Below are 12354 nucleotides of genomic sequence, written 5' to 3'. Positions count from 1 at the left end.
TTGCTTGTTCTTAAATTCCTTCCTTTCTCATAGATCTGACAGGTATACTATTCTATGTTCACCTAATTTATTTATGATTTCACTCTTTACATTTAAGTCATTTACCCATTTTGATTTTATTTGGTATAGTGTTTGAGATATTGCTCTAAATCTAATTTTTTCCCATACTGTTTTCCAGTTTTCCCAGCAGTTTTTGTCAGATAGTGAGTTCTTGTCCCAAAAGCTGGGATCTTTGGATTTATTGAACACTAGCTATTCTATTGATCTATCTCTTAGCCAGTACCATATTGTTTTGATGATCATTGCTTTATAGTTCAGTTTAAGGTCTGATACTGCTAGAAAAGCCCTAAAATTAATGAGCACTGAGAAAAGATTTTTGCAGAAGTTAGAACTTAACTGAGACTTGAAGGAAGACAGGAAAACTAGGAGGCAGAGATGAGGGGAGAAATTTTTCCAGGCCTGGGAGAAAGCTAAATGAAAATCCTTTGGAGTCTGAAAATGGAGTGTTAGATGTAAGAATAGCAAGAAGGTACCTGGAGGGGAGAAAGATTTAAGTAGACTGGAAAGAATATAATGGACCAAATTTTGAAGGACATTAAAAGTCAAATAGAACATTTTATATTTGATCCTAGAGATGATAGAGGGCCACTGGTGTTTATTGAGTAGAAAAGTTATGTGGTCAGACCTGTGCTTTTGATCTTTGACAGGGATAGAGAGCCAGTTCTAGAAATGGAAGGTCCTAGGTTCAAATTTGACCCCGGACACATCCTAGCTGTGTGACTCTGGACAAGTCACTTAATCCCAACTGCCTATTCCTTACTTCTCTTCTTCCTTGGAATCAATACTTAGTATTAATTCTAAGGCAGAAGGTAACAGTTTCTAGCTATACAGTTGTTTATGAATACCATAAGAAATATTGTTGTGTTACATAGAGCATGTTTATATATCTTGCACCTGGTTTCCTATCATATGGAAAATGTGAAAGACTGGTTCTTAGCTGTGGAAAAATAAAGGGCTTGAACTATGTGATAACCAAAATTTGGTTGCAGGGCTGGAAGACCTGAAGATTCAGGACCTGCCAAATCAGATCTGAGTAGATGTCCAAAAAAAGTATGACCTAGTCCTTCATTTTTTTCTTTCCTTTACAGTTTCAAGGAAGCAGCACTGGTTTAAAGAAAAAGTCCAAATTTTCTAGACTCATAACTTTAAGTGGCTTTTATGACCAAGAGGGCCTACAGCCAAGGAAGTGGAGGCAAGAGACCAAGACTAAGATTGAGGTGGGGCTTTGGTCTTCCCATGGAAATTATTCTATCTTAAGGGGTTAGATGGAATGCTTTCTCTTTTCCAGGGACTCAGATCTCTGATTCTGTTCAGCTTAGTGTTTTTATTTAGGCCTGAGAGCAATGATGGGCAACCTTTTGAGCTTAGTATATCAAAATTCGCCAAAAAAACCAAGCATAACTCGGGTGGTGTGTCACTTTGAGAAAAAAAAATTAATTTTGCCATATTTATATTTTAACAAAATGTATAATTGTAATATATAGCTGTATTTAATAAACTAAAAACTAATTATTTAACTTACCTGCTTAGTGACTTCTTTGTTCATTTGTCAGTCGGTTTCTTTTGTTGGTATTGATATTATTTAACTTGTGTGGGGTGCTGTAGACTAAGATAAGTGATCTGCCTATTAGTGACTTCTGACGCTCTGTGCTGGAGTTCTGTTGTTTTGGCCTACAGACCTCCAGCATAGAGTGTCTACACTACACTACAGCAAATGTTTCATCCTTGGCATGCACTTCTCTGTATGTGGCTGCATGTCATCGAAAATGCCTATGCATGTCAGTGCTGACACAGATGTCATAGGTTCGCCATCAAGGTCTTAGAGAATGTGACCAAATGCTTCAGTTAAACTAAAAAGATTTCCTGTTGCATTTAGTGGGGTATCTAGGCATCATCCACACTAAGTGAACAATGGAATTATGTTCTCACTTTATTTAAATGCATGATCATGGTATGTTGTTACAAGGCACTTTTGTTTAATCTTCATTGTTAACATTTTCTCCATCACTTTCTTAAGGATAAACAATAAAAAACCCACCAATAAATCAAGCCCTGACATGTAAATGTGGATATAAACGAGTACCTCAGCTAGTTTGAAGAGAATTCCTTTTACATCTAGGCATATATCTAGGCCTTGTTGGTGTTTAGTGAACCAAGGAGATAAATTCTCACTTGATAGATGAATCAGAGATAAAGTAGTCGAGATGTAGTCTCATCTGACTAGATATATTTATCTTCTTTTAAGTGGGATGAGAGAGTTGATCTGCTAACTTAATGATTCTCACTTTTACAATTGACTGATTTTATTACAAATATGAAAATTATAAAATTGTATGTTTTGATGAATGTCATATTTCATTGCACATTTAAGATTTTTTTGTATTATTCTGAAATTGTTATATGTTCTTAGTTCTATTTGACAAAAATATGAACTAAAATGACGCTTCATAGGTTGATTTGTGTGGTGGGAATAGTGATAATTTCTTTGGAAATCACCTTTTAGAGTGTCCTTTGAGGACTTGAGGTTAAAGATAATCTTAATTTCTCAACTAGTCTCTGGATCACAGCTAAAGCTTATCCAGAGATCTTTCCTTTTTTTAGACCTGCTTTCCATTTACTTTTCCTCCTCACCCTTCCCTCATTTTTTGGTACTTTAAATTTTACTTTACAGTTCATAGGATTGTAGAGAACTGGAAAGGCCTTTTCACTTTTCCCTTCAAATCTTTTTGTTACAGATGAGAAAACAGGTACTTGGAGGTTACAGTGACTTGCCCAGGGTCCTATAACACAGCTGTAAGTGTTTGGGGCAGGCTTTGAACTAATAATAATAACTAACATTTACATAGCACCTACTTACTATGTTCTAAGCACTATGCTATGTTTGTTTATGTCATTTGATCCTCACAACTCTGGAAGGTAGGTGCTATTATTTCCCTCATTTTACAGATGAAGAAACTGAAGTTCCATGACTTGCCCTCAGTCACACAGCTACAATGTGTGGTGTTTGAAGGTTAATTTGAACTCAGGTCTTCCTGGCTTCAGGCCCAGACGCTGTTATCACTGTGATACCTAAAGGCCCAGGGCCGGGTAAGGTGATAGAGGCGCCAAGGTGACAGGCTATCTTATTACCGTCTGGAGGCATTTCCACTGTTTTATTTTATTCTTTTCTTCCAGCTGGTGTTGTATTAAGGGCAATGGATTTGATAGGGCGAATCCCAGTTCCATCACTTTAAAACGGAGAGCCTCGGCCAAGCACTTCTCAGTTCTAGGTATCAATTTTCTTATTTCCACAATGAAGGAACTGAACTAGATGATTTCTGAGGACTTCTCTTTCCCAGATCGATTCAGCCATACTCTCTGCCTCGTCCAACCGCCCCCGTTCCGCCCTTCCCCCGCTCCTTTACTCATGGCTCTGCAACTTCCTTAGACCATCGCTGACTGAGCCATCTGCTCTGCCGTAGTCCAAGGCAGCAACCCGGAAGTCGTGTGGGAAGCGGCAGAGACTGCATCATGGCGCCAGACCCCTGGTGAGGCCGGGGCTAAGGGATCCTGTGCAGGCTCCTGGCTGGCTGGGCGGGCGGTGGGGTGGTGAGGGGCGGGAAGGGGGAAGGATGTCCTGGGCGGGAGCTGGGTTGGCGGCCTCGTCCTTGGGAGGAGAAGCGGGAGCAGGCGCTTTCCGAGGGCAGAGCTAAGACTCCTGAGGACAGACCAGCATTTGGGAAACTTGAATTGGATTTCGCTACGTCCTTGTTGTTTTTCCCTACAGTTCAGCCCATCGGCGAGAGAGAGGAGAAATAATAACAATAATAAACACTTATATAGTGCTTGCTATGCGCCAGGCATATTAAGCACTTTACAATTGGTCCTCATTACCACTTTTGGGGGTGGGTAGATATTATTATGTTTTCCCACTTTATAGTTGAGAAAACTGAGGCAAACACGTTTAGTGACTTGTCCTAGGTTACATAGATAGTAAATAGTAGAGATAAGATTTGAACAAAGGTCTTCAGACTCCAAATCCAGAGCTCTTTCCTAAGTATTATGTTCCTTCTGCAATCAAATATATAAGTAACCTTAGAGGATCAAAGCAAGGCCTCTTAAAAAAAGTCGTTCTTGATCTGAGTCTTGAGGGAAGCCTGGGAGACAGAGGTGTGTCTGTAGAATTTTCCAGTGTGGGAGACAGTGGATACAGATATAAAAGTAAGAAGGCTATTAGGGAAATTGACAAAACACGGTCACAAATACCGGATATAAAGACAAATGCATATGTGTGTTGTGTGTGTGTGTGTGGGACACACACACACACACACACACACACAAAGGCAAACAACAAATTGCTTCATATCAAACAATTTCCCCCTTTAAGTCCTTTAAAAAGTAAAAAAGAAAGTACAATATGTGCACAAACTTTGAAACTGAGTAAGCATTCTCCTAGGCCTGGAATGGCAGAATGGCTCAATGAATCCCAACCAAAAGAAGATGGCAGGTCTCAGGGATTTAAAAAGAGTTTGCTTTTTTGCAAGTCTGCTGTGGAAAGATGAGAGCCCACTAGTGAATGGGACAAGAATGGGAGGAAAAAAGGCTGGGGTTAGTTTAAGTGTCTCACTCAACTAGTCTAACAAAACCTTAAAAAGAGAAGGAGTAGATGGGGAAGACCATACTGTATAAGGGAGATAATTTCTAGGTACTCATTCATTCATTTAATAAACACTCCTTAAGCACTTATTGTGCTAGGCAATAGGGGAAGTATCACAAGTGAAGTAAGGTTGGGGTGAGAGCCTGTAGGAAAGGAAAGTAGGTGCAAAGAGAACAATTTTGGAGGTGTTTGGTGTTAGTAAGAGATTAGAAAGATAAATAAGACTGGGTTGTTGATCTTAAGGAACAGATTATATAGTGAGAAAGAAAACTTACAGGGATAAATATAATTCAACGAACATACCAGGTCCATGTAGCCAAGACACTGGGGACACAGATTTTAAAAACAATATGCTTGTTGTTGAAGAGCTTACATGGGGAAGGGGGGGCAGGGAGGAATAGGGAGTAGATTATGATGTATATACAGAGAAATATACTATAAGGTAGGGAATCATGAATATGAGATCACCAGACATTGAGCTCTAGAAAAATTTATAAATATTGGGTAATTAAGTATGGCTTATATAGCAGTGTCTATTGTCTGAGGACCAGCCTATCTATCTATGGAGAGATTAATCCTTGAAAGATTAGTGCTATTTTTTTTTTTTGCCTATGAAAACCTATTAAATAAATGTATAGTTACATAATGGCCCCCAGTCTCATGTGACCCTACTTTGGATTACTCAGTGGTTTTTTGATAGAAGGTGCTAATAATCTTATAGTTCCCAAACCAAATATAATAGTTAATATTTAAATAGCACTTTAAGGTTTGTAAAACACTTATTTCATTTGATTCCCATGATCACCCTATGGAGTTAGGTTCTGTTAGCATCCCTAGTTTTTAGATATGGAATCTGAGGCTGAGAGGTGAAATGATATGTCTAGCTTCACATAGCTAGTAAATATCTGAGTCGGAATTAAAACTTGGTTCAGATTCTGGCTCTGTGCAATTGACCTGACTGTTCCATATGCCTAGAACACACTCCCTTCTTACCTCCTTCAAAGTCCAGCTCTTTCTGTATGAAGCTTTTCCTGATCCTCTCAACCAATAATACCTTTCCTCCCAAACTACCTTGTACTTAACTACTTTGTATACATTTGTATTCATTTTTATTTATGCTATATATATATATATATATATATATATGTATATATATATACTTGTCTCCTCATTAGAATGGGAACTCCTTGTGAGTAGAGATTGTCCATTTCGTTGTCACAGCACAGTGCCAAAGTGGCCCTTAATAAATATTGATTTGATCGATCAATCTTAGTCTTTCTATCTACTATACGCTTGACTACTAATACAAACATTATCATTATATGTGATCTTCATCCAGTAACCAATGACTTACACTCTACTAGAGGAAGGAAACTGCTACTATATGGAAGGTCTCCAAAATGTGTGACTTTTCTAGAGAATTTGTAGAAAGACATGAACAAGATTTGTTGTGTAGTAGGGTTGTGATTTATACTGGCAGAAAGAGAATCTGCATAGCTAAATAGCAGATCAATCTATTATAAGTAAATGTTACAGGGGCAGCTAGGTGGTTTAGTGGATTGAGAACCAAGGGTAGAGATGGGAGATCCTGGGTTCAAGGCACATCCTAGATGTGTGACCCTGGACAAATCACTTAATCCCTATTGCCCAGCTCTTAACATACACAGTATTGATTCTAAGATAGAAGGTAAGAGTTTAAATTTAAAAAGTCACCTGATTTCACAATCTGGCTTCATTCTACCCTTTTCGTCTTTGTCCCATACACGTTATGGATTCCATGCACTCTGTTGTCCTGCCAAACTATCCTAGATGCTCTTATACATGACATTCCCATTTTCTATCTCTGCTTTTACACTAGCTGTATTCCCATGCCTGAAATGTGTTCTGTCCTTACCTTTGCCTCTTAGAATCCCTCGTTTCAAGACTCATATCAAGTGCTGAATTCTGCAAGAGGCCGTTTTTATTCACCCTAGATGCCATACTGCCTTCCCTACCAAAATTAACTTGTATCTCTTTTGTATGTAACTATGTGATATGTCTGTGTTGTTTCCTCTATTGTACTCCCCCCTTAGAATGTTAAATCCTTGTGAACAGAGACTTGTCTTTGTATCTTACTGATTTAATTTAACCTCAGATTGTGTGGAATTTATAATGGCCTGCACATGTGTGAATCCCAACTTTTCTATGTATTCTAGCTTGGAGAAAAAAAATTCAGAATAGCTTTTGTATCCCTGTCACCTTCCAAGTACATAGTAGACATTTAAATGCTTCTTGATTGATTTATTTAAAGTGCTTCCAGTGGTGGAGGTCAAGAAGGGTTTCATTGAGTTGGTGGCATTTAAGATGATCCTTGAGGGAATTTTAGGAGAAATGGAGAAGGGGTAAGGTATTCCAGGCATAAAGGAGAACACAGGCATGGTTCTTTATGTGTAGCACGCCCTTTAAAAACCTTTTCAAATTCCACTTTTTTAATGAAGTTTTCTCTGACTACTCCGCCTTTCACTGATCTCATAGTACTTATAGTCTGTACTATATAATTTATAATTTAAAACAATCATATAATTTTTGAGCTTGAAGAGGCTTTAGGGGTCAAATAATACAATCTTCATTTTATAGATCAATATAATCAGGCACACAGGCGTGAAATGACTTGCCCAAGATCATGTTGCTCATGGCTAACCTGGGACTAAGTCATATTTTGATTTATTTTAATTTTCTTAAATATATTGTTTGCTTTTCTTTCAGATGTGTTAGTTCAGCCCCTAACTAGGTTTACACACATTGAAGGGAGAGGGGCTGTTTTTTATGTTCTTTGGATATCCTGTAATATAATAGAGTGCTAAGTACTCAATAAATACCTTTTTGATGCATTATTGATCTAGACAAAAAGATTGGTATAGATCAGATGTTTCAAACATGTAGATGTGCATGCCACCCATAACATACTTGAATGTAACTGGGACCAGATTAAAATTGGAAATATTCAACAAAATAAATAAAAATTTAATAAAGGTAATATTACATTTAAAAACTATATCAATATGTGACCCACAGAGATCCTTATATACATATTAGTGGCCTGTGTTTCTATTTGAATTTGACACCACTTGTATAGATGATCTCTAGGCCCTTTCAGGTTTCATGATCTACAATTCTATGACTCAGATCTATACCCAGTCCCAGGGCACCAAAAATGAATCCATCTCATTCCTCCTCCACTTATCCAGTCAATCAGTAGTAAATTCTTTGGATTTTGTCCACATTTGCATTCACTCTTGCCTTCTTCTCCTTTATGTCCTCAACCCCATCATTTTAGTTTAGATCATTATATATAGTCTGAACTATTGTGGTAGGTCTCTTTTTCCCTTATAAACTCTGCACAGAGGTCAGAGGGATTTTTTTTCTCTCTCCAAATTCAGACCTGTTATTTCATCCATGTAGAGAACTGAGTATGAAAGCTACCTCTGATAATGAAAATTGCAACTTCTCAGTACCATAAAAATCTCAGTTACCTGAGACATTGAGGTTAAGTAACTTCCTCAGGATCACAAGCTAGTCTATGCCCATGGCAGCATTTGGATCCAGTTCTCCCTCATTTAAAGGTCAGCCCTCTATACTGTCCCTAATAGCCAGATTAATTTTTTCATATCTAAATATGACAGTTCTATGCCCCAAAACTTTCAGTGTTGACAACCACAGAAATTACAAAATCTTTTAGCCTAATATCAAGACTAATCTGAACCCAGTCTACTTTTCTGGCTACATTTCAACTGATAAGTTTTTAATGCAACCAAATTGGAACATTTACTGTTCTCTGAAATGTCTCCTCCTGGCGCACTCCCTTACTCCTATTACCCTTCTTTTCCTACTCTGCATCTTCTTTTCCTACTCTGCATCTTTGTTCATAACTCTTCTTTCTACAGCAATGTCCTCTTCTGTAGAGAGCCATAAACCAACAATTTGATCTGTAATTCATATCAGATCCAACTATAACTGATGATTATAACCAATTTTAACTTCTTTCATTATTCAAAGTTTTCCTGTCTAATAAATCATGTTATTTTGAAGAGAAGGGGGATATGTCGGGAGCTATTAAGAGAAATTAGAATCTCAAATAGATATTTTTATCTGGACCCCCTCAAAAGATCAATACAGACCGGCAGAGCCGTGTATTGGTTTTTCTCCCTTTCGGGTCAAGAAACCGGAGTGGGATATAAGATAAAAATCTGAGATTCCTCTTTTGATTCCTTTCATAATTCTCACCTTCCTTCAAAGTGCATTATAGTCTTATTGAAAAAGCTTTGGGCTCTCAGCACTCCAGCAGGAGGGGAGCTAACTCTGTTCCCCTTTGACTGAGAACACAGATGGCTGGTACGGCCAAGGTCGAACCCTTGGCAGGGCATTTTGCCCAGAATTAAAGTAAAATAATGAGGCTCAAAAAAATTGTTTAATACCATCAAGGCTGAGAACTTCAGGGGCTTTCTGGCCTAAGGAGATGTCCCAGGCTCCACTTAAAGATAACACATATAGTTGATAGTTTAGCATAGGTTTTTTATCTACACCTGGAGGCTTCTAAGGCTTTTGTTTTGATTATAGTAAAAATCCTGCTCTCTGTAATTGTGGGAAACTTTCTTGGGCTTTTGGGGAAGGGGAACTTTAATTTCCTTTATAATAAAGTGGCTACTTCAGTATATCTCGAAGTACAATGAGCTAACAAGCCGTGCTTCCAATCTGTTTCATTCTTTGCCTCCGACGACCACCCTAGGCCACTCAGATTGGTCTCTGGTTATAGAGCAGGATCTCTATACTCTTCTTCATTTATGCCTGTTGAAATCATATCCATCCTTCAAGGAAGGCATTAATAAAATTACCATTTTTAAAATATTTTTTAAAAACCCTTACCTTCCATCTTGGAATCAATATAGTATATTGGTTCTAAGGCAGAAGAGTGGTAAGGGCTAGACAATGGGGGTGACTTGCCCAGGGTCACACAGCTAGGAAGTGTCTGGGGCCAAATTTGAACCCAGGACCTCCTGTCTAGGCCTGGCTCTCAATCCACTGAGTCACCCAGCTGCTCCCTAAAATCACCTTCTTAAAACATTTCCTGAACTTGTTAGTTGGAAATGACTTTTGAGTTTACTTAGCACTAGTTACCTCTCTCTTATAGTATGGATTACAATTGACTTTTTTTTATGTCTTTCTTTTTTAACATTTAATAATTTTTATTTTTTAGAAAAGTTAACATGGTTACATGATTCATGTTCTTACTCCCCCCCCCATAGCCGATACACATTTCCACTGGTTTTAACATGTGTCATTGATCAAGACCTATTTCCAAATTGTCGATAGTTGCATTAGTGTGGTCATTTCGAGTCTACATTCCCAATCATGTCCGCATCAACCCTTGTGTTCAAGCAGTTGCTTTTCTTCTGTGTTTCCACTCCTGCAGTTCTTCCTCTGAATGTAGGTAGCATTCTTTTTCATAAATCTCTCAGAATTGTCCTGGGTCATTGCGTTGCTGCTAGTACAGAAGTCCATTACATTCTATTTTACCACAGTGTATTGGTCTCTATGTACAATGTTCTTCTGTCTCTGCTCCTTTTGCTCTGCATTAATTCCTGGGGGTCTTTCCAGTTCACATGGAATTCCTCCAGGTTATTATTCCTTTGAGCACAATAGTATTCCATCACCAGCATATACCACAATTTGTTCAGCCATTCCCCAGTTGAAGGGCATACTCTCATTTTCCAGTTTTTTGCTACCACAAAAAGCACGGCTATAAATATTTTTGTATAAATCTGTTTATCTATGATCTCTTTGTGGTACAAACCCAACAATGGTATGGCTGGATCACAGGGCATAGTTCCAAATTGCCATCCAGAATGGTTGGATCAGTTCACAACTCCACCAGCAATGCATTATTATCCCAGTTTTGCCACATCCCCTCCAACATTCATTACTCTCCCCTTCTCTCATTTTAGCCAATCTGCTAGGTGTGAGGTGATACCTCAGAGTTGTTTTGATTTGCATTTCTCTAATTATTAGAGATTTAGAACACTTTCTCATGTGCTTATTGATAGTTTTGATTTCTTTATGTGAAAATTGCCTATTCATGTCCCTTGCCCATTTATCAATTGGGGAATGGCTTGATTTTTTTATACAATTGATTTAACTCCTTGTATATATGAGTTATTAGACCCCTGTCAGAGTTTTTTGTTATAAAGATTTTTTCCCAATTTGTTGTTTCCCTTCTGATTTTGGTTGCATTGTTTTTGTTTGTACAAAAGCTTTTTAATTTAATATAATCAAAATCATTTATTTTACATTACAGTTGACTTTTTTATTATTACTGTCTACTTGTCTTCTAGAGTGTGACCTTTTGAGAGCAAGGACAAGTTCATATCCTAAGATCATAACTGGAAAGTACCTTCTTTCTCACTAGTCTTCAACATTTCCCTATCTAGATGTTCTTTTCCTTACTGCCTTTAAACATTCTCAAATCTCCCATCCTTAACTTTCACCATACCCTAACGTGCCCTCAAACTATCATCCTATATCTCTCTTCTCTTTCTTTGCCAGATTCTTTGAAAAAAGCTCTTTCACTATCTCCACTTATTTTCCTCTCACTTAGTCTTAGTCTTAATCTTAGTCTTAGTACCCTGTGCAGTCAGGCTTCTGATCCCATTGCTCAATTGAAATTGTCCTCCCCAAAGTTAACAATGGTCTCTTAATTGGCAAATCTTTTCTCCATTTTCATCCTTAACACTGAATTTGACACTCTTGACTAACTTTTCCTACTGGATACTTTCTTCTCTTAGTTTTGTGTCACTGCCCTTTCCTAGTTCTCCTTTACTTGCTCCTGTCTTCTTTGATAGTTCATCAAAAATATCACACCCCCCTAGCTACAGATGTTCCTTGAGGTTTTGTCCTAGCCTCCTTTCTCTTAACTTTCTTTGAGACATCATCAGCTTCCATGGGTCTTTCCTCCCTCCCTCCTTCCTCCTTTCTTTCCTCCCTCCCTTTCTCCCTTCCTCCATCCTTCCACCTCACAGAGCCCCTTTCTTCTTTTTTAAGATGTAATTCAGACATCATTGTCTTTAAGAAGTTTTTCTGCTTTCCTATTTGCTAGTGCCCTTTCTTCCAAACTACCTTGTATTTTAACTTGTATTTAATTAATGTAATTAATACTTGTATTTTAGCTGCTTTATATTCATTCTCTTTACACTTGTTCTATATAGGCTTAAATATGTATTTGTTGCCTTCCATATTTGGGTGTAAAGTCCTTGATAGTAGAGATTGTTTATTTAATTTTCTTTGTATTCCCAGCACCTGGCACAGTGCTGGTATGTAGTTGGCACTTAAGGCCCATTGATCAATTGACTTTAGAGATCATCTAGTTTAACCTCCCGATTTTACAGATTAGAAAATTTAAGCTCTCAGGTTAAGTGACTTGTCTGACTGAAGACACAGATACATTAAGGAGAAGGGGTAGTATTCAAACCCATACAATGTTCTACTTCTCCAAATCCAATGTTATTCTTATACCATGCTGCATCTTTGGTATTACTCATTTTTGTGTTCCCCACAGTCTCTAGTTTAGCAATAGTTTTCATATCATAGGCATTAAATGTTTGTTGAATAAGCAAATGATTATAGCA

General features: G+C 37.8%; 1 protein-coding gene across 1 annotated transcript in view; it reads left to right on the top strand.

Moving 5' to 3' along the window:
- Positions 1 to 3559: 3559 nt before the first annotated feature.
- The window catches only part of STX8 (syntaxin 8), a 352021-nt gene continuing 343226 nt past the window's right edge, over positions 3560 to 12354 (top strand). The window contains exon 1 of the mRNA XM_044675211.1: positions 3560 to 3587. Within this exon, the coding sequence (XP_044531146.1) occupies positions 3571 to 3587 (17 nt within the window). The 5' untranslated portion in view covers positions 3560 to 3570. The remainder of the gene's footprint in view (positions 3588 to 12354) is intronic.

The sequence above is a fragment of the Gracilinanus agilis genome, chromosome 4, assembly GCF_016433145.1.
Source record: "Gracilinanus agilis isolate LMUSP501 chromosome 4, AgileGrace, whole genome shotgun sequence".
Classification (NCBI taxonomy): Eukaryota; Metazoa; Chordata; class Mammalia; order Didelphimorphia; family Didelphidae; genus Gracilinanus; species Gracilinanus agilis.
Note: the sequence above shows the minus strand (reverse complement) of the source record. Positions and strands in the feature narration are given on the sequence as shown.